The 22,708-nt window shown below is 46.6% G+C and overlaps 1 protein-coding gene across 1 annotated transcript; it reads left to right on the forward strand.

Annotated features, from left to right (window-relative positions):
• The first annotated feature begins 2,945 nt into the window (after positions 1 to 2,945).
• MAP1A (microtubule associated protein 1A) lies at positions 2,946 to 20,687 on the forward strand. The gene is made up of 3 exons (XM_067555387.1): positions 2,946 to 11,838; positions 15,734 to 15,966; positions 17,110 to 20,687. The coding sequence occupies exons 1-3, from the start codon at positions 2,961 to 2,963 to the stop codon at positions 17,263 to 17,265; spliced, it is 9,267 nt and encodes a 3,088-aa protein (XP_067411488.1). The 5' UTR covers positions 2,946 to 2,960; the 3' UTR covers positions 17,266 to 20,687.
• The last annotated feature ends 2,021 nt before the right edge of the window (positions 20,688 to 22,708 follow it).

The raw sequence follows: 22,708 nt of genomic DNA on the forward strand, positions 1-22,708 counted from the left end.
GGTCCTGGTGAATCCCAATGTGGACAGCATCGTGTCTGAGGTAAGGCCCAGGAACTGCCTCTTGCAATCGGGCAACATGGGCATTTTCTCCACATCAGCTATTTGGCCTGTGCTGACCCAAGTGCAGCCAAAGCATTAGCTCATTAATACAGCCTTTCATGCACAGTTTGACCAGAGCTGGTGTGCAGCCAGCAGCGTGGAATTTCCAGGCTGCGTGCCCGGAGTGCTTGCCCAGCAGAAGGGTCCATGCTGCACCCATTTCCATGTGTCAGGTTATTGCTAGATAAAGGAACACGTGCCAGTGGCACATCACACATTAACCCTTTGGATGTATGCTGATTCCTGGGCAGTTAACTCCTGGGATGTGCCTAATTTCTAGAGCAGTTGGGGAGCTATTCTACCAGGAAGGAGGGAGGGCGTCAATCTTTGAGAGGCAGTGGAGGTGGATGAGCTTCCTGAATGGAGCAAGTGCTGACACAACAGCCTGCTGCTGGGAACCTCTCCTTCTCCCTGGCCTCTACTGAGACCTGTCCCAAGAGAGAGGTGGAGGATGGGGAGTGAGGGGCTGCAGCTGCTGTGGCAGTGGGGTTTTCAAACGGGCTGCAGGAATTTGGGTATCTAACACTCTTGAGCCCTTTTGAAAAATCCCAGCCTGGGAGTTCGCAGAGACGCTGGCTTAGCATTGGGTCAGGCAGGCAGCAGAGGCCTCGTTCAGTGCTTCAGTCTCTACAAAGCCCCTAACCTTTATGAAGACAAGCCCTGCATTGACTGGCTGTTTTGTAAATAAGAAATAGAGGGCCTGAACCCTTAGCATGACCTAGCCATCTTACTGCGCTGGTGCAGGGAATAGACTCTCATGTTCTGAATCCTGCCCATGGTTGAAGCTGTGGAATTGGTGAGGAATCCAGATAACGATAGAAATCCAAACCCAAATCTTGACAACTTTCTACTTATGATAACAGGTCCGGTCGCTGGTGTGTGATTCATCCGCCCACAAACTACTGATCCTTTGTGGTCAGAGTTCAGACCAAGAAGGAGACCTGATCCTACAAACTGGGACCTTCACTTATCAGAAATTTGCTGAGATAGTTGCAGATCCAGAGGTGAGTATCAGTAATAATCCAGCGCTTAACCTCCAGCTGGCAGAGACCTTGGGTGGGACCTGGCCTCCATTTCCAGCTCGCAGATGCCCCAGCATGCTGGTCAGAGGCATGGTTCTGGATTCTGTCTTCCGTCCTAGTTCTTGAACTAAATTGCTATTCAGCCTGGAGCATGTCACTTAACGTCACCGGTCAAAATTTTCCAAAGTGATTAGTGGTACTTTAATTTTGGGGGCTCAGTTTGCGACACCTTATTGATGCCTGATTTCTAGAAGGCGGGTGATCTGACTTTTGTGAAAATCAGATCCCTTCAAGGTATCTCAGCTTGGGCTCCCAAATATTGAAGCCACCACATTCATGTGTCACCTTAGAGAAACTAAGGTAGAGGGCCAAATTTTCCATTTAGCCATTGACTGTAATATCTATATCTATCTATCTATCATATATATATATGTATCTACTCTACAGCAGTTTGGGAGAATTAATTAGTGTTTGTATAAAGCTTGGAGCTCTTTGGCTAAATAGAAATGCACTCTAGTATTTATTTAGCTATAGTCTAGCTCCTCTCTAAAAGCTCTATTATTATTGGTCAGTGCCACTCAGATGCACTGTTTTGTTTCTTTGACTGTTTCATGCCCTGCTCCAGATTTCTCTAGTCTGGCTGCCATATTCACTAAGCATTAGGGCCCACATTTTCTAAATTGTATGCACGTGATTTGAATGTACATTTGCTGTAGTTGTGGTAAGGAGACATTCAGCTAGCTGGTTAGAAGGATAGGCTGATACAATCACTGTAACTGCATGTATAGGGCTGGAAATCTGGATTTCAGAGTTTATTTTTCTCAATATATTCTTATGGTGCCAGTGTCAAGAAATCAGCTGAGTGGGGTCTCTTTAGGCAAAAGGACTCCATGGAAAATATTGTCACTAACTCAAAAATGCAAGCTGTTTAATTTTAATATGGCTTTATTTGCTAGATGTGCATAGTTCTAAAGAATCCTAAACCAGATTAACTCTAGGCTCATTATTTTTATCATACGATATATTGCAACACTTGCCTATTCAGCGATGGGGTCCCAGCCTTTTAAAATGTGGATCAGGAGAGGCTATGAAACTGAGTAGAAAAGAAAATCCCAGGTAACAAGGAATTAAAGTTTCAATAACCAGGAACGTGGGAAATTACTCTAAGAAGAAGATGGGATAATGGCCAGCCAGTGAGAGTTGCTAGGAAACCATGACAGTGTGCTTTGGAAAGAGTGGGGCTGAGGGAGAGGATTCCCAGACAAACAGGAACAGTATCACTTTCACACTAACATGATTATGGGGGATTGTGCCCGTGTCGGCAGGGGAGAGGGGACAACTTTGTGCCTCTGCTTGAGAGCCAGTCACATTTGCAGTCCTGGCATTAAGGTGGCTAGGCTCCCCCAGCAGCATTAGGCTTCCCAAGAGAGAGCAAGGCCATGGCTCTGGCCCATACCTCACATCAGCCAAAGTTGGCTGAGCAGCTGCATTTGCAGAGGGCTGCTAGAGGCATTGTGCCTGTCTGCCAGAGTGATGCAGTTAGGCATTGCCCTCCATCATGGACTCTTTTGTAATATGTCAGTGGAGTCTTTGATGGTCCCAAATTAAATCTGTTAGTCTTTAAAGTGCTACAGGACTCGCGTTGTTTTTACTCCTGTGACTGTGATTTGTCCTTGTCTGTCTCACTAGGTTGCCCAGCTTCTCAGCAACACTGATCCAGATAACAAGGCCTCCCTCACCGTGTCCTGTGTGGGAGAGGGAGACTGGAGCAACCTTGGACTCCCCCAGTTCCAGCAGCTTATTAATCTGAAACTGAACCCTGACCCAGTCCTGCCTGAGATGGATGGGGTCTCTGAGTTTGCAGAGTATGTCTCTGAGACAGTGGATGTGCCAACTCCATTTGATCTTCTGGAACCTCCCACTTCTGGAGGCTTTCTGAAATTGTCTAAGCCCTGCTGCTACATATTCCCTGGTGGGAGAGGGGACTCAGCTCTGTTTGCTGTCAATGGATTTAACATCCTGGTGGACGGTGGCTCTGACAGGAGATCCTGCTTTTGGAAGCTGGTCAGGCATCTGGACAGGATTGACTCCATTCTTCTGACCCACATTGGGGCAGACAACCTACCTGGCATTAATGGGCTGCTACAGAGGAAGATTGCTGAGCAGGATGAGGAGCAATCTCAGGGCTCCACCAACTACAGTGACTGGATGAAAAATCTCATATCGCCAGAACTTGGAGTTGTTTTTTTTAATGTTCCTGAAAAGCTTAAGATGCCTGAATCATCCATGAAAGTCAAGAGAAGCATTGAAGAGGCTTGCCTGACATTGCAGTACCTGAATAAACTCAGCATTAAATCAGAGCCCCTCTACAGGGTGGTGAGTAACACCATCGAGCCCATTACTCTGTTCCACAAAATGGGGGTTGGTAAGCTGGACATGTACATCCTGAATCCTGTCAAGGACAGTAAGGAGATGCAGTTTCTAATGCAGAAATGGGCTGGGAATAGCAAAGCAAAGACTGGCATCATTCTAGCAAATGGGAAGGAAGGTGAGATTTCTGTCCCCTATCTGACTTCCATCACAGCCTTGGTGGTTTGGCTGCCAGCAAGCCCCACAGAAAAAATAGTGAGAGTTTTGTTTCCTGGAAATGCTCCACAAAATAAAATATTGGAAGGTCTTGAAAAACTCAAGCATCTGGATTTTCTGAGGTACCCAGTAGCTACTCAGAAGGATCTGTCTTCTGGCATGCCTCCACCTTCTCTCAAGCAGACCAAGATTAAACAAAGAACCGACAGCAAAGAGAGTCTGAAATCTTCCCCCAAGCCAGTTGTAACAAAGCTGGCCAGAAAAGAAGAGGCAACTGAGGATGGGGCTAAGGAGATAAAACCAGAGATAGTAAAGGAGGCCAGAACTGAGAAAAAAGTGAAAGAACATACTGAGAAAATTCCTGAGAAACCTGTTAAGCCTGAAAAGATAAAGACAGAATCGAGTGATGCCCTCAAAGCTGAGAAAAGGAAGCTAACCAAAGACAAGGTTGGCAAGAAGCACCTCAAAGAGAAAGTGTCTAAACTGGATGAGAAGAAGGACAAAGAAAAGAAAGAGATTAAGAAAGAGAGAAAGGATTTTAGAAAAGATGATGGAAAGAAAGAAGAAAAAAGAGACTCAAAGAAAGAAGCCAAACCAGAGCTGAAGAAAATGTCTAAACCGGACTTAAAACCATTTACCCCAGAAGTGAGGAAAACATTATACAAGGCAAAAGTTCCAGGCAGAATCAAAACTGAGAAAATCCGAGTCAAAGCTGAAAAGGAAGTACCTGTGGAACAAAAGATGTCACCAGTGCAGAAGACACCAGTACAGCAAGAGCCAGGACTGGCTGGCATGGCTGAGCAGAGGTTAGTTCTCTCTTCACCAGAGGACCTAACCAAGGACTTTGAAGAGCTGAAACATGAAGAGAAAGTGGCGCTAGAGGTAACTCAGGAAATGACTGATATTGAAGCAAGTGATGTAGTCATAAGAGGACCTGAAACTGAAGGAAAGAGGGCCCCCCATATGACTGCCCAGTGTCTCCTTGAAGAAGATCTGATTTTGGCAGAGAACATCTTGATGAAGGAGACTCCTTTAGATTCCCCAGATGAGGGAATCATCACTATTGATAGGGAAGGAGAGTTGCCATGTGAGGAAAAACCAGTTCATCAGCTGGAGGTGAGAGCAGGACAGGCTGAAGAATTTGAGGATGAAGGAGCAGCCCTGGAAGAACCTCTTGAGATGGGAGAGTTTGTGGAAAAAGTTGAAAGGAAGGAGGACACCAAGCTACTACCAGAAGTTCACAAAGACAAGAGAGGGCAGGTACCAACACAAACAGAAGCAGCAGCAAGAGAAACTCAGACTTCAGCACACAAAGAGGAAGAGAAGGAAGCAGAGCAGAAAATAACTTTGGACAGAAAGCAGAGGGAAGGAGAAACAAAGACTTGTGAGAAGTACATTGAGGGGGTGGATACAAGTGAGGAAAGCAAGACGGGAAAGAGAGAGGATGTGATAGAAAAGGCAGAAGTGGAAGAAACAGAAGAACAATACACAAAGACAGAGGAAAAGGACATGAAGATTAAAGAGTTCTATCAGCTACATCAGGAAGAGGAGGATGGCACAAAATTCACTGCTAAAAAAAAGGAAAGAGAGTTCAATGAGGAAATGGGTGAGAAAAGCAAGTTACCTGAAAAGGAGGTAACTAAGGAGGAGTCCTACTTGAGCAGTGCACCTGTCCCCCTAGGAGCCACAGCAGAACACATTTCATACATCCAGGATGAAACCATCCCTGGCTATTCAGAGACTGAACAGACCATTTCTGATGAGGAAATACATGATGAACAGGAAGAGCGGATCCCACACTTGAAGTATGATGTTACTGCATATGACATTTCTGTGCCTGATCACCCAGGCTCTTTTGAAGCAGTACACGGTATCCAAGCCAGCTCCACTACTGATGTTGCTGCCAAGGGCTACACTGGCCAAGAAACTGAAATCCTTGTGTATCCTACTAGCATTGTGGCAGCTCCACTGGCGGAAGAGGAGCACATATCCTCCGCCACATCTGTTACAGAATGTGACAAGCTCTCCTCTTTTGCCACGTCAGTAGCAGAAGATCAGTCTGTTGCATCCATAACAGCTCCACAAACAGAAGAGACTGGCAAAAGCTCTTTACTTCTGGACACAGTAAACAGCATACCCTCCTCTCGGACTGAAGCAACCCAAGGACTAGACTATATGCCCTCTGCTGGCACAATCTCTCCAACATCCTCCTTAGAGGAGGACAAATGCTTTAAATCTCCACCTCCTGAAGACTTCCAGGCATTAGTAGAAGGAGAAAGAAAATATGAAGCTCATAAGAAGGGCCTGCAAGAAGAGGCAGAAGAGGAGGAAGAAGACGAAGAAGATGAGACTCCAAATATTGAGTTGCCTGAGAAACTCAGAGGGCATTATGGTGCCCAATTGTTTACTCAGCAAGAGCACCTGGCTGATGTTTTAATCGAAGCCCACACAGAAGTGTTGCAAAATTCCATGTTGCTACTATCCACAGAAGAAACACAGCTTTCCCAAGTAGACTCCAATTTTGGAGAAGCTGAGGAACGATGCATAAGTCCTGATGATAGCACAGTCAAGATGGCATCGCCAACACAGTCTGGCCCTACTAGCGCTGGACACACCCCTTTCCATCAGTCCCCTGTGGAGGAGAAATTGGAAGCTGTGGAAACAGAGTTATTTGAAAAAGCCACCGATGTTTCTGTAAAGAAAGGTGAAGGACAAACTTCTGATGTAGAAAAAGGAGCTGAGAGTGAATTTGAACCATGTAAAAAAGATGAGTCACCTGCAGCTAAAGATATCTCTGAAAAAGAATTGCCTTCTGTTATACAGGACAAGCTTAGCTCAGAAAGCAAAGTGTCACTGTCTATGGAGTCAGTGTCTCCCAGAAATGAAAAGCAGGAGCTGCCCATTGGAAAGGAACAGCTGTCACACATTTCTTATCACAAACAGGAAACAATTGACATTAGTGAAAAGGATGATTCTGAACTGTACATTCCCAGCACAGACATTTTTCCAAAACCAAGAAAGGAGGCAGAGTTTAAAGAAACTAAAATGACTGAAGAAGTCTCACTAGAATTTGCAAAATACACAGATAAAGAGCCAGTTTCTACCAAAGAAATATCTCCCCAAAATATTGAGGTTCTACAGTTCCCAGAACAAAGCAAACTTGAAAGCGAGAAATCTTCACAAATTTCTGTAAAAGAAATATCTCCAGATGATTCCAAATCACTTTCTTTTAGAGAAGAGAGTCTTGGTAAAGAAAAATCTTCAGATATTTCCATTACAGAAACTTCTCCAGAAGAAGGGAAACCACTATATTTCACAGGACATAGCTTAGAAAAAGAACAATCTCCACACATTTCCATTAAAGACATTTCTCCAGAAGACACCAAATCAATTTCTCACTCTGAAGAGAGTCCTGGTAAGGAAACATTTCCAGACATGTTCATTAAAGGAACTTCTCCAGAAGACATTAAATTTCTTACTTTTACAGAAAAGAGCCCTCCTAAAGAAACATTTCTAGACACATCCACTAACAAATTCTCCCCAGAAGCTGTCATACCCCTACATTTCATGCAGCAAAGCCCAGCTGCAAGTGAAAAATCACTGGGAACTTCTGCCAAAGATATTGTTAAAGAAAAACCAAAATCCCCTCTTTGCCCAGAACACAGCCCAATTAAAGATATGCCACCAACAGAAATTTTCTCTGCAGAAATATCTCCAGAAAATACCAGATTGTTTTCTTTAACAGAAATGAGCCTGGTCAGGGAAAAAGCTTTAGAAATTAGCTCTCAAGAAACTTTTCCAGATGTGAAGTTCTTACACTTCACAGAGTCCAGACAAATTCAGGATAAAAAGTCCTCAGACATTTGCTCTGAAGATGTAAAATCTTGCGATTTCATGGAAGAGAGACAAAATAAAGAAGAAAAATCTCCAGAAATGGAAGATATTTATATGAAAAACCTAAATTATGAGAAGAAAGTGTGGTTTCCAGAGGAGATGGCAGAGAGAACAAGTAAGGAAAGCCAACAGAAGTATGATAAGGAAAGAGAGAGCACTTTCTTGGATGAGGTACAGGAATACGAAAAAAAATCTTCTCTTACCATTACAGAAGAGAAAAAGATTATATGTTCTATGGCCTATGAAGGTTATGTTTTGGAAACAGTAGAGAAGAAAACTTCAGACTCTGACTATGGATATTTCCAGGAAGAAGATGATACCAGGGAAGCAGGCCATCTTCCTAAGAAAGAAGATTATCTCTGGCATGCTGAAGACAAGTCTGTGCCTCAAGAAACAGAAGCTGGATATTTCAAAATGGATTCAGCTGAAGCACAAGAATTTGCATTGAGGGAAGACAAAAGAGTTTCACTAGAAACAAATAAAATGGTAACAGCCCCTTCTGAAACCACCTCTTCAGAAAAACCAGAAGTAGTTAGAGCACCACCATCTCTTCAGTGTGTCTGTGTAGAGGAAAAACAGGTCAAAAGGAAGGCAGCAAAAGCAAGGGAAGACGCATTGTTCACATCTACACAAGATTACTCTGACTTGGATCATGAGGAGAAAGTAGTCCTGGATCTAGATGCTAAATCATTAGACGGAGCACTGACAGCATCTCCACCACCTGCATCATCTAGTGCTCTAGGAACGGAGGCAGACAAAAGTACACAAGAACTTGAAAAACGTTTCATGACAGACCAAAGCAAACCAGCGTTGCAGACTGAAGTTCTGCAGGGGGCCACAGTGCAGATATCAGATGCTGATGCTTTGAACCAAGAAACATCAGACTCTAAATACATGCTAGACATAAAGCAGACTGCTGAAAAAAAATCCATTGAGGCTCATGATGACCCTAGAGAAAGCAAAGAGCAGAATGCAGCAGCATTTGCTCTGCTGTACTCTAAAAGCCCAGCAGAATATGAATATATAGCAGCTTCCCCAAAAGACAGTGATGCAGCATCAGAGGACAGCACGAACTCTCTTCCAGGACAAGATCATCCCAAAAGGAGCAGTGATATCATAGGCCATTCTGAGGACGTGGTTTCTTTCAGCCGAGTGGAATATCATCCAGAGTCCCACACCCAGATCTCATTCAGTCCTTCTGAGACGGAGGTCTGTGACTCCAGTGGAGATAACCATGCTAAATGGCTAGAGCACGAAGAAAGGGAACCAACACCTTATCCTGATGAGAGGACTTTCCAGTATGCAGACATCTATGAGCAGGTAGTCATATCTGGAGTTGGGCTTCCAAATCTTATCCTGAAGGATGTGGACAACCTAGGTCACCCTGATAAGGAAAAGCTGGAGCCTACATTTGTGCCCTCCCGGACAGAGAAAGTATCAGTATCTCAGAAAGAGCTACTTTATCACATCTCTGCAAAGGAAGAAGAGTCATGCCTCTACACCTCTGCTGAGAAGGAGCTATCATCCCCAACTTCCCCCAAAGATAAAGTGGATTCTTCCTTTGAGTACACAGACATCCATGAAAGATATTCATCCCTGCCAGAGTCAGATAAGCATGAGATGCCCAGTGACTTGAGATTCCAAGAAACGCAGGAAGGACAGGATAGGCTGAGCTCATCCAATGCTGTACCAGAAAAATCCTACTCTACCCTGCCTCCGTCCTCTCCTGTTAGCAGCGAGTGTGCCCCCCCTGCACAAGCCATAGATGCATTTTATCCCCCAAAAAAAGCTCCCTACACTGAAGTTGCTCATCCAGATGAAAACATAATTGCAATCAGCCACGAGCAGAGATCTCTGTCACCAAAGGCGCCTCAGCCCAAAGACTTATACTACGAGAAAGCAGGACGAGTAGAAGAGAGCACCAGTGACTCAGAGTTAGAAAAAGGTGCCAAGGAGAAATCTGAAAAGGAGTCCATATTGCCCAGCCCTCCCAAAGCACCAGAAACAGTCAGTGAGAAGGAAGAGTATGCAGACATTTCAGTGATGGAAAAGGCCCAGGTATCAGAGCTGCTTCACCAGGACAAGCACCAAGTGTCTCATTTGTCCACATCACCTGCCTTCTCCCCTTGTGATCCAATGCGGAAAGCAGAACTTGGATTTGAGCAAACTGCAACAGCAACAGTTTTAGAGGCAGGTATTGCTGGCTACAGTATCCTGACAGATACATGCAGAGATGGCTGGGCTTCAGAAATGTCCTATTCAAGCCAAATCTCTTTGCAACAGGGGAAGGATGCTGAAAAGTCCCCAGAGGAAGCACAGTTTCTAGTAACAGATTATCACCGTGCAGAGATTGCTTCTGAAGGCTACAACAAAGATATTTGCTTAAAGTCTACTGCTAAATATGAGAAAGAGGAACATCAAAAGGGTCTGGCACTGCAAAGTAAAGAAATGGATTTCTCTTCATCTGGGTTTGAATTTTCCTCTTTAGGAAAACATGAGCCAGCCATTGTGTTCAGACATGAGACATCATGCCATTTAGGGGACAAATCTCTTATTTTAAACATTCCTGATGCTTTGTCTTCAGACAAGGGGAAGAAAGATGAGTACCTAGAGGTTTCTAAAAAAGTTACCAGTGTAGATTTATCTTTCCCTAGCTTTTCACCAAGCCCATATGCAGAAGATAAGTTGTTCTCTGGGGCCATGGAAAGAGAAGTTGCATCCCAACATCACACAAAAGATAACTCTCCTAGACTTTCAGAGGAAGCTTCATCTGAAGCCACCACTCCTGTGATGCACACAACAGCAGAAAGCTTCTACTCCCACATGCTTTCTTCATATACAGGAACAGGAGCAGAGCCAGATACCAGGAGTCTCTGGAATGTGTCTCCATTGATTCCAGTAGAGTCTATCAAAACATATTCAGCTGAAACTGAAGAGTGTGTGTCTGCTGAGGACCCTGGTTCTGCATTCACATGTGATGTGACTGATGACACACTGCCATGCAGAACTGAGTGCCGAGGTACATCGTCTGCAGAAAAACAAAAGCAAAGTTGTGCAGCCAGCCCAGAACAACAGTCACCTGTCACTGAAAAGCTTATGACAGTGACTTCACTTCCTGATGTACTGACATCATTTCCTCCTCATCAGCAAGAAGCAGCAGCCACAGCCAATGGCCCAACAGAAGTGAGCACAAGTCAGCAAGCTTTTCAAAGTGTGCAGAGTGCAGCAGACATGGAAGATGAGAAAGCATTTCCTGATTCTGAAAGGACTGTCTCTCCATACTTGAGGGAAGAGGACATGGCTAGGCAGGGCCGGCCTTCTTCACTGATGTCCCCTGAGCATACGATCCAGCCCTTTTTTCCAGAGGCACAAAAGGGAGAAAGAACTGAGGATCATGGAGATGCTTCCCATGAAATAGAGCCATGTTTAGGAGCCAGCTCTGACAATAGGCAAAAGTTCTCTTCGTGTGAATATAAACAGAGGAAGGGTGAGCTATCTCCATCATTCATCAACCCTAGTCCACATGACCTCTCTGAAGACAGTGACCTCTCACAGGATGAAGGTCATCCTTCAGTGAAGGGGAGGCCACACCACATTACTAGTAGCCTTGTACAAGTCACAATGGTAGAGGAAACCCCTCCCACATCAGTGAGTGACTCTGGAACCTCCCAATCCGATTCGGATGTCCCTCCAGAGACAGAGGAATGTCCATCCATCACAGCCGATGCTGCCATGGACTCAGATGAAGATGCAGATTTCCTCCCAGTGGACAAAGCTGCGGGCACTTCTCATCATGGCAGCACAAGATCTAGCCATGATCCTCAACCTGTTCCAATGATAGATCCCCAGCCTCATCCCCCTCATCCAGATGTCTGCATGGTAGATCCTGAAATGCTGGTAAATGAGCAAAATATGAGCAGAACTGATAAAATAGCCAAAAAGGATCTGAAAGAAAAGAGCAAAGGTGCGAGGAAGCCTTTGAGTAAACCCAAATCATCATCTCCTGCTCGGAAACTAGATGTCAAAGGGAAGCGGTCTCCCACTCCCATGAAACAGCCATTGGACAGGTCTCCAAAATCTACCACTGCAAAAAAGGAGCGAGATGGAGGAGAGAAGCAGTCAAAACCACGCACCCCATTCATACAGCCTTCACACATGGAAGAGAAGGATGAGTTATCCCGGAGCAGTCACAGCAACCTGGGCAAGACCCTTGTTAATGGCATCAAAACAAACCCTGGTAAGAAATCCCTCCCCAAGTGAGAATTCTCTTTTGTTTAAACAATAAGCAAAGCACTAGCTAAAATGTAAACACTTGCTGAACCATTCAGGGCATTGAGATGCAGTTAGTGGGCACTTCCTAGTGACTGGAGAATGAGTTTGCAAGTGCTGAGGGATTCTGATAGGCACTGATTTTTTAAAAAAAATGCAGGGAAAGTCAGTAACAATGAACCAAACATTTCTGCAAAAATAGAGCTGGAGGCAGTGTTGTTTGTTCTGGGAATTTAAACCCTCTATGTATAGGCTTTGTTATACACTGGGGATACTTTCCCCACAGAGTGATCAGTAGTTGGAATTCTTGGTCTCAGAGGAACTAGCAGAACCCACCTTACTAAGACTTAAGGGAGGAAAAGTGACTTAGCTATTAGCAGTGTCGATGTATAACTGGGAGACGACACATAACTTTGGTGGCTGTTACTGCAGTCTAAATGGTTGACCTGATCATGACATTAGGAGTGCAGTTGTGTGCAGAGACGCTGCCTTGAGCAATGAGCAGCGACTAGATGGGAGCAGCTCCCACAATTAAATCCTGAAATTACAGGGGCGCCTTAGTCGTGTAGGACTTTGGTCAGCCTGGTTTCTTCCCCCACAATTGAAGATGCAAGATTGACAGTCCTGGAGCCTGAAATCTTCTGTGTATCCCCAGAACAGGTGCAGTATAGGCAGTGGAAGGGCACTTCCCCCCCACTCAGTGCTCCCTGCCACCGTGTCTAAGTCCTGCTTGGAGGGAACAGTTTTAGAGGGAAATTCAGTCTCTATGTCCATGCAGCCCTTGGGCGCTCTGCTAAGATTGCCATCCTGGAGGCCAACTCTTGTTGTTATAAGTTGTATTATGGTAGCACCTAGCAGCCCTAGTTATTGACCAGGATCCCAGCATACTAGGCGCTGAACAAACACAGAACAAAAATCCCTGCCCCAAGGCGCATACAATGTAAGTACAAACCAAGCAACATCAGATGGATACAAGACAGCGAGTGGGGGAACACACAGAAACATTACCAGTCACCATGATGGGTAGTGGTTTCAGTACACCAGCACCCAAACTATGGTCAAGGGAGAAAGCACAGAAATGTTTGTTTGAAAATGTAACAAGTGGCTGATGGAGGCTGGCATCGTGGGCCTATAGGAGAAAAGAGTCCTCATCTCACTAGTGAATAAGAGGATAGAGACAGTGGGGCTAGGCCATAAGGGGCCTTGAACATGAAGAAACGTGGCTTATGTTTGATACAGTAGAGAAGGGGGGACAGTGGAGGATCCAAAGAAAGGCGTGACATCGTCACAGTGATAGAGAAGGGTGTGGGCTCTGCAGTGGCAGTCTGAATGGCGCTAGTGGGGCAAGAGATTTTTTTTACTCACAACCAATGAGGAGGATGGTGCAGTAATTGCGACAGAAGATGATAAGAGTTTTAAGCTGTGTGAATAGATAGAAAAGCCGTATCTTAGAGACGTTATAAAGAATCAGCAAAATTCGGCCATAGCCTGAATGTAAGGTCCTAGAGAGAGTCTATCCAAAGATGAGGCCCAGGTTACGAGCCTGCATGACTGGTAGGATGGCAGTGTTGTTCACAATGATCAGGAAAGGCAGTAGCAGAAAGGCTTTGGGGTGGAAGATTGGGAGCTCTGTTTTAGCCATGTTGCGTTTGAGCTGATGGCTAGATATCCACAGGGAGATGTCAGAGAGAGAGGCTGAGTTTTTAGTTTGGACAGACAGAGACCAGTCAGGAGCAGAGGTAGATATATGAGTCATCCACACAGGGATGGGCATTGTAGGTACCTACCCAGAGATAAGGTGTAGCAGGGGAATAGAAGGTCACCAAGAACAGAGCTCTGTGGAACACCAACAGAAAACTGGAGTGGGGAATGAGGCGGATCCTCAGAAGGACATGGTGAAGGAGCCATTAGAGAGGTGGGAGGAGACCTCGGAAAGGACAGAGTCATAGAAGCCAAGAGAAGACAAGCTTTCAAGAAGATGCTCGTTACTGGTGTTGAAGGCAGCTGAAGGGGGAAGGTGGATGAGGACAGAATACTGTTTCTGAGCTTTGACTGGGTAGAGATCATTAGAGATGTTGGCAAAAAGTGGTTTTAGTAGAGTGCAGGGGATGGAAACTGGCTTGGTGAGTCTAAGATGGACTTGGAGGAGAGGAGCTGAAGACAGTGCATTCATAAGACAATCAGAACGGCCATACTGAGTGAGACCAATGGCCCATCCAGCCCAGTATCCTGTCTGCCGTAGTGCCAGATGCTTCAGTGGGCAGAAACAGAACAGGGCCATTTCTTGAGTGGTCCATCCCCGTCATCCAGTCCCGGCTTCTGGCAGTCAATGGTCCAATGAACTTGACGCTAAAGGGAGGACAGGAGCTGGAGTGGCAGTTGTCGAGGCAGGTTGGGTCAGGAGTGCTTTTGTTGCTTTTTAAGATGGGAGAGACTAAAGCATGTTTTACTGTGAGGGGGAAGCACCAGAGGTGAGTAAGGGAAGAGCTACAGAAAATCAGGAGCTAAGCTGGGATGGAATCACTGGGGCAAATGAAGAGGTTAGACAAGGCACACAAATGCAAAATCTGGGATGGGAGAAGGCGGAAAGCCTTGTGGGAGGGGAGGAGCAGGTTAGGCAATGAAAGGGAGGAGGTAAAGGTTATATCTTTTGGGTGGCTTTGGGGATATGGACAGTTGCCCACTAGAAAGTGTAAGAAGTCATCAGGCTATCAAATGCCTACCCAAGAGAAATGTCAGTCAGCTTCACAGTTGCAAACTAGCAGGGAGACATTCTGTACCCCACTATGCACACCCTGAGCTCTTTTTCTCGTTAGTGCTTGTGTGTAGCCCACCTGTAGCTGGTCATTGGCAATGGAAAAAACATGAGGAGTATGGGTTGTGTGTGGAGAAGGCACATGGAAGCAGAGGTCTTTTCCATTGTGCCTCTTCATTTCTCTCTTCCCTTTCAGACATGGTTTGTTTTGACAGAGCAGCTACATAGATCAGCCCAAACATCACAGGAACTTTAGAATTGAAGGCCTAGTAGCCTTATATTACAAAATGAATGTATTTGGGGGTGGTATGTGTGTGTGTGTGTGTGTGGACATGCGTGCAGATACATCATTCACATATTGCCTAGTGTCTGCATAATACGTGTTACTGCCTATATCTATATGTCTATTTGTGTGCACATGGTTGCCTGTGTGCAATTGGATCTCTCTGTCTGGCTATGTGAATGCATGTATTCAGGGCCTTGCCTAAATGGGTGTGTGTGTGTGTCTCTCTTTCTCTCTCTCTATGCATCTTCTCTTATGAACATCTCTAGCCCAGTGAATGAAGGATGCAGAAATTATGAATGGAAACACAGAAGGAGCAGAAATACTGATGAGGAACATGAGCCAATCATCAGAAAACTGCTAGGAATCATTAAGAGCCGGGAAGGCATTCCCAGAGATGTTGCTGTAGAGGCCTCAGGGCTGCCACATAAAGGACATATTGCTATAGCCAAGCTAGGTTAAGAAACAAAAACTGGGACTATTTAGCCAAATAGGGCCTGGGCTAATGACTCTGCAAAACTAATAAAGGGGACTTTGGTTTCCTTCTGCAGCAAAGGCCATTCTGGCCCCGATCCTAAAGCTGCTCAGTCAGGTAACCAAAGAATTGCAGACCTTTCCCTTTCCTACCTAGCTTCTGTGCTACTGCTGGGGCAGAAAAACCACTCAGGTTTCCTTTCAGTAGCAGAGAGAAGGAGCCAACCCAGGCCCTAGAACTTAGCCTCTGCAGCTGCAGAAAGTCTTTCTGCATTCCAGACACTTCCACTCTAGCCTGTATTGGTGATTCTCCATCAGGGATTGTTAGCCTTTGATTTCTCTTTTCCAAAGTTGCCAGTAGCCCCAAAAGCAGTCTGTCTGTGCCCCCGGGACCTCCTGTCTATGTGGACCTGGCCTACATCCCCAACCACTGCAGTGGGAAGAACACAGACCTGGAGTTCTTCAAGCGCATCCGAGCTTCGTACTATGTTGTGAGTGGCAATGATCCAGCCAATGGGGAGCCCAGCCGTGCAGTACTGGATGCACTTCTGGAAGGAAAGTCCCAGTGGGGTGAGAACCTACAGGTAGGTAACTTAAAGCCCCAGGAATGTGTGATGTTAACTGTATCATGGAATTCTAGGGAGACTGTGTCTATTACAGTACTGCTCTAACATAGAAAACATCTTGCGTGATGGTGCACAAGAGGGAACTAAATGGGACTGGGACTCTCTCACTGTAGTCTTCGGAGCCAGTAACTGTAGCGTCTTAGGAGCCTCTCTTCCTTCCCTGCCATTAGTGAGCTGGTTTGTCAGTAGCCTCGCGTAGGAGGCCAGTGTGGCCTGAGAAATGAGGAGAAAGGGTGGTGGATACAGGCTCGTTCCCTATGATGAGGATTCATGCACTTAAAGATCACTCACTCCTCCTACCTCTGCAGCAGGAAACAGAAATAGTCCTCTTGCAGAAACCAGCAGGAAAGTAAATTCCCTTAGACAGCAGCGTTATGTGTTATCAAGGACAGGGTCAGCCACCCCACCGCCCATCCTGGCACTGGGGACAGCATTGCAATCACAATGCTAAAGCTGTTCTGATATTAACGTCCTTGTAGTTCCTTTAAACCATCAGCATATATTCCTTATAATACCCACCTCTCTCTAAAAAGTTTCAGTGAGAATCTGGGTGGTACCAGTTCCTACAGGCAGGAATAGAGACAAACATAAATCTTTGTCCAAAATGTTCTGCCAGATACGGCATTCGCAAACCTCAGAGCCCTTGAATTGACATGTTCTGCACCTGAGTAAAGTGACACCCAGGCTGTGTGGCACTTACTGGTCATTCCAAGGCCCTTACTGGAGCCCTTGTGGACATTGAGATTTGCTGCCACTTTCTCTGCTGTTGGCCAACTCATTCTCCAGAACAGCAACTTGCGACCTTCATTTATGGTTCTCTCCTTTTTTTTAAATATTATTTATAGTGTGGTAGTGCTGGGGCCTCAACCAGGCAGGGCCCCAGTGTGCTGGGTGCTGCACAGAGATATAGCAAAGAGACTGTTATCATTTAAAAGCCAATATGTAATAGGTGAATGGAATAAACAAGCATGCAGGGCCACCAGGCCAGCATAACAATTAAAGGATATTTTAGCCTCAACTAAGTGTGGGCACTCAATAAGACATGTGGGCACTAAACCAGATCGTAGCACTGCTGTCAGTTTTCTCTTCTGGCTTTTCCAGGTAACGCTGATTCCAACACATGACACTGAGGTGACACGAGAATGGTACCAGCAAACCCATGAGAAACAGCAGGAGCTGAATATCATGGTGCTAGCGAGTAGCAGCACTGTAGTGATGCAAGATGAATCCTTCCCAGCCTGCAAAATTGAGTTCTGAATCTCCCAGCCACAGCTGGCTCTCCTCCCTCGACGCACTCCAACACCATGCAGCATCAGACAGAGATACCATCGCATCACAGTCCAGTTCTTCTCCTCTGGTTTAGTCTATATGTGGTTCCCATTTGCCAGGAGCTCCAGGACCCATCCAGCTCAACACTGGATGCTTCGAAAGAGGAGCCTGGAGTTCTTTAATATTCCATGCTGAGCTGAGAGGTCATGCAAGGAGCAGGAGCAGGCCAGGGCCAGCTTCTCTTCCCCTGGTTTATTTTGCTGACTGTATAGTCACTGTAGAATAATTTGGCTGTCTTGATGCTGCGAGCACTTGCTCTCCTACGCTTGCCCTGGTTGCACTGCCATTTCGGTGGTAGCACCATGAAATGTTTCCTTCTGACTTGGCTGGAGCGCGGCTGCTGCATGACGATAGTCGCAATGGCCACAGTGGGAAAGCGCTTGTGAAATGGAGGAAAAGGGGAGTGAGGAGAAGGGGTTTGGGTGACAATATTCTGAAATAACCTGGCAAAAAGAGGCGGCCGGTCCTCCATCGCTCAGAGCATGAGGCATGCTGGGCAAAGAGAACTGGACTTCAGCTATGCATGGCTGTGGTAGTGCAAGTCCAGAGGCTTCTGCTCTGAGTTGCTGGACACCCATTCCTAGGTTCCCCATTCATCTTTTTCACCATGGTTGAGGAGCTGTGCTGAAGGACAAGGTGGCTTGGTGACGTGTTAGCTTGTCATTCTTAGCTACAAAGAGCACATTCCTAATCTGCTAACCTCCGCTTCGCACTTGTAGCGTGATTAACGTCGTACTTCTAAGCATCAGCAGTGAGACAGCGAGGGACTGTTACGGGTACAGTCCCATTCAGAAGGATAGCCAAACGCACAAACCCCCACCTCACCTAAATAGAAGGGCTCAAGACCACGCTGGCCACCGCTGGTCCTGGATTTTCCTAAGAACTGCTGTGTCCTATGAACCAAAGGATTTCGTGAGGGGGAGGAGGAGGGATATGGCACTGAAGCCACTGGGGTAGCAGGGATACGGGAAGGCAGCACGCTGTAGACAGCGCTACCCCGGCGGAGATAACCTTTGTTGCCATTGGGCTGGTCACTGTGCAGCTGAAACTTGATGCCAGCCTTGTGGAAGGCCTCAGAGCCCTGACAGGCCGGTTAGCTCCCTGCCTGCATGTCAGAGCCCTGACTTCTCAGCGGTACATTGCTGCTCTGACATGAGGGTGTCCAGAAGATGGGCAATGGAGAAACTGCTTTGGGGGTGGTGGTGGGGGGGAATTGAAGCCCCCACCAGCAAACATTGGGAAATGTTGTCTTACTTGTTTCTCCAGTGTTACTGCCCCACTGCTGTGAAAGGAACATGCGTGCTTCCTTTCCCAGCCCAGCATGGAGAGAGGCTGTTCAGCTGTAATCAGACGGCTATTGCTTACTCTCCTGTAGCGCTCATAACCAGCTTAACAGCAGCTTGCCGTTAGTCATGGGCACGCCGGTCTTGTTGACTAATAAACCAGAGCATCGTAGCAGCTAGTGATGGAAAACCCCTCTCAGGCTCCAGCCGCAGTCCATGAGGTAACTAGCGAAGGGCCAGCAACGTGGCGGTGGCGGCTGAATCACCCGTGTGCACATGCTCTGGCAAGACATTCAACGCTGGTCGGTCTTTGGCACGTGCAGAGATGTGGCAGGCTGCGCGCGGCCCCAGGGAGGATTGTTTTTAGCAAGACCGAGCCACGAGGCCGTTGGGGGGAGGCACTTATAAAATAAAGACTGTGATGAAACTCTTGGCCCACAGCCCAGAACACATCTGCTGTCTCAGTGCTGGTGCTTGGCTCTGGGCCCAGTGCTGGCTCTGGAGAGAAGGGGCCCAGGTGTTTGGCTGGGCCTGCTACGCTGTAGCACTAGTTACCTAGCAGCTGGTATAGAGAAAATGCTGCCTTACAACCCGCTCCGAGAGGACTAAAAGGGGATGTCTATGGAAATGATTTATTTTGCCATCTAATTTATGTATTTATTTGGGTGTTATGCTGCAGTGTGTGGATTTAATATTTTAATTTGTACAGTAACACGGAGCCAGGTGCTCTCCAGCTCGCTCAGTGTGCCGATGTAGCTGCTGCACTCTGACGAGCAATGGCGCAGCGTCACTGGCAGCCGCAGGGGGCTCCGCCCAGGCTGCGACGCAGGGTTGGTGGGACTAGCTGAGGTGGCAGATGAAAGGCTGCCCCACCCCCCGACACAGCTGGCCCGTTAGTGCAGTCCCTGTGCTCAGTGTGAGTCTCCCTTGGGCAGTTATTCAAGTCCTGCGTGCGGTTTGTTTAAAACCAGTTGGTCCAACCTGTGTCTGCCAGGAGAACGAATGTTAAACTGAGCAGGCGGGTCCGTCTGTATGAATGTCGGCTGACAGCCAGTCACAGGCAGGCGCTGAGACAGACACAACCTGTTTTTCCATTGGCCTCTTTTCTGTCTGTGAGCTTTTCACTTCCGGTCATTCATGAAATCATTGAGCCCCGTTTCCCTGTGCTTGGCTGTCAGCTGGGCCTGGCACCCTCAGCTCTGGGCTCCTAGAGGGAACACGTCTTGCATTCTCATCTACTGAGTCCATGTCCTCAGCAGAGTGTCTAGGCAGAGAAGCTAATGCACTAATTTTAAATAGACCCACAGATGAATGTGTCTCATTCTTAAACTTGAAGCAATTCTGACTAATAGAAGATGGTGGGCCTTTGAGGGGCGCCTGCATTTGCCAGGCCAGAAGAGCAGCTGGGGGGCGTATGGTCCAGTCAAACATAACTGCCCTGGCCGGGCCACACTCTTGAATGGCGCAGCTGTGCCCCTCCCACAGCTTTACCCCAGTGCCCGCTCTCTTCCCTGCCCTGAGTTTCCTTCACACTTTTTTAAACGTTTTTGTAGCAGTTTGTCCTGCCTTCAGCTTTTCTTGCCTTCGTCCTCAAAATGCTGGGAAAAATTTTAAAAACCCCACCACCTTTAAAAGGGGTCTGAGCCCTGCCTTCCCCAGTGAGTGGCTTCAGGCCAGAGGCTCAGTTAGCCTACAGGACACTGTCCAAACCCAGGGGTACCATGACACTACAGTAGAGAGAAACATTTAAATTCTGCTTTTGCTTGTTTCTGCATGTGGACAACAATGCGTAATATTCCTGTATGTAATAGGTACAAAATATTATTTTAAAACTATAATAAAGTGAACGTCTTAATTGTATTGAAATGGCGATTTGTGCTCCTCGCTTCTTTCTATGCTGAATGTTGTAAAAACAGAGCCCAGCTTCTTTTCTTCTGCATCATGTTATTATTTGACCTTAGTTTCTTGATTTTAGTTCCTTTTCCCCATGTCCATGTGCCACACTATGTAATGAACTTCTGTAGAGGGCGGAGCCTCACACAGTAATAAAGCCACATTAGATGCGAACTGTAATGTCTTGGGCTTTTGTAAACTGTTCCTTTCAAGTTTTTCCGGCTGTTTCCTCTAACCGAGCAGATCCATATGTCTTAAACATATGGGCAGCAGGCTGGAGGGGCTGCTTATGTGAAGTTCTTCATAGATTTTTTACCAGTGAGGGTAATTAACAATTGGAAAGGGTTGTGGTGGATTCTTCATCACTGGCAATATTAAAATCAAGCTGGGATGGTTTTTCTAAAAGATCCCATCCCATCTGTGTTATCCATGAGGTCAGACTAGATGATCACAATGGTCCCTTGTGGCTATGGAATCTATAACCCTTTCTCACCATGAAAGAGGAGTTTTGAAGACCCAGCCGTCCCCCTCTGACCTTTCACTGTACCAGCTGCTGAAACCTTCCTCTACCTCCATGCTTGTGACAATCCTATAATAACACATACATACCTGCCCTGCCCAAAGATGACACTGCTGCTTACTGCCTGGATTTCCCCCACGGGTTCTGCACTGTTTGTGGGACTTCCCTGCCCACATCAACACAGGGATCAACAGATTCTAGCCCCGAACGAGAGCAACCTTCCCAAGTGCTCCTCCTTGCCTCTGTAGAGAGACGAGCACACACACGTCCCAGGAGACCCAGATACACATACTCCCTGTCCAAACATTTCTTTCTCCAATGGCAAAGGTGAAATTCATCACTCAGATTCCTTGGATAACTGGTGGCATTTATGAATATTGTGGGAAGCACAAAAACTAGCAGAGAATGAGAGAGACTTGGTTCAAGAGACGGCATGAAAGCAAATGCAAGTCAGAGGCTCATAGAAGATTAGAGTTGGAAGGGACCTCAGGAGGTAACTAGTCCAACCCCCTGCTCAAAGCAGGACCAGCCCCAACTAAATCATCCCAGCCAGGGCTTTGTCAAGCTGAACTTTAAAAACCTCTAAGGATGGAGATTCTACTATCTCCCTAGGCAACCCATTCCAGTGCTTCACCACCTCCTAGTGAAAAAGATATTCCTAATATCCTACCTAGACCTCCCCAACTGCAACTTGAGACCATTGCTCCTTGTTCTGTCATCTGCCACCACTGAGAACAGCCTAGCTCCATCCTCCCTGGAACCCCCTTTCAGGTAGTTAAAGGCTGCTATCAAATCCCCCCTCATTCTTCTCTTTTGCAGACTAACAAACCTAGTTCCCTCAGCCTCTCCTCATACGTCTTGTGCTCCAGTCCCATAATCATTTTTGTTGCCCTCCACTGGACTCTTTCCAATTTGTCCACATCCTTTTTGTAGTGGGGGGCCCAAAACTGGACACAATACTCCAAATGTGGCCTCACCAATGCCGAATAGAGGGGAATAATCACTTCCCGCGATCTGCTGGCAATGCTCCTACTAATGCAGCCCAATACGCTATTAGCCTTCTTGAGAACCAGGGCACACTGCTGACTCATATCCAGCTTCTTATCCACTGTAACTCCCAGGTCCTTTTCTGCAGAACTGCTGCCTAGCTTGTCGGTCCCCAGTCTGTAGCTGTGCATGGGATTCTTCCATCCTAAATGCAGGACTCTGCACTTATCCTTTTTGCACCTCATCAGATTTCTTTTGGCCCAATCTTCCCATTTGTCTAGGTCACTCTGTATCCTATCCCTACCTTCCAGGGTATCTACCACTCCCCCTAGCTTAGTGTCATCTGCAAACTTGCTGAGGGTGCAATCTACCCCATCCTCCAGATCATTGATGAAGATGTTGAACAAAACCAGCCCCAGGACCGACCCCTGGGGCACTCCACTTGTTACAAGCTGCCAGCTAGACATGGAGCCATTGATCACTACTCGTTGAGCCCGATGATCTAGCCAACTTTCTATCCACCTTATAATCCATTCATCCAACACATACTTCTGTAGCTTGCTGGCAAGAATACTGTGGGAGATTGTACCAAAAGCTTTGCTAAAATCAAGATATATCATGTCCACGGTTTTCCCCACATCCACAGAGCCAGTCACCTCTTCATAAAAGGCAATCAGGTTGGTCAGGC

Source organism: Emydura macquarii, unplaced genomic scaffold, assembly GCF_026122565.2.
Source record: "Emydura macquarii macquarii isolate MOO-44397 ecotype Brisbane River unplaced genomic scaffold, CSIRO-AGI_Emac_v2 contig_1644, whole genome shotgun sequence".
NCBI classification, from domain to species: Eukaryota; Metazoa; Chordata; order Testudines; family Chelidae; genus Emydura; species Emydura macquarii.

Excerpts from the sequence above, each read along its gene's own strand:
- MAP1A (XM_067555387.1), top strand. The coding sequence starts at position 2,961 with ATGGATGGGGTCTCTGAGTTTGCAGAGTATGTCTCTGAGACAGTGGAT. Across the intron at positions 11,839-15,733 it reads TGGCATCAAAACAAACCCTG|TTGCCAGTAGCCCCAAAAGC; the intron begins GTAAGAAATCCC and ends TCTTTTCCAAAG. Across the intron at positions 15,967-17,109 it reads AGTGGGGTGAGAACCTACAG|GTAACGCTGATTCCAACACA; the intron begins GTAGGTAACTTA and ends TGGCTTTTCCAG.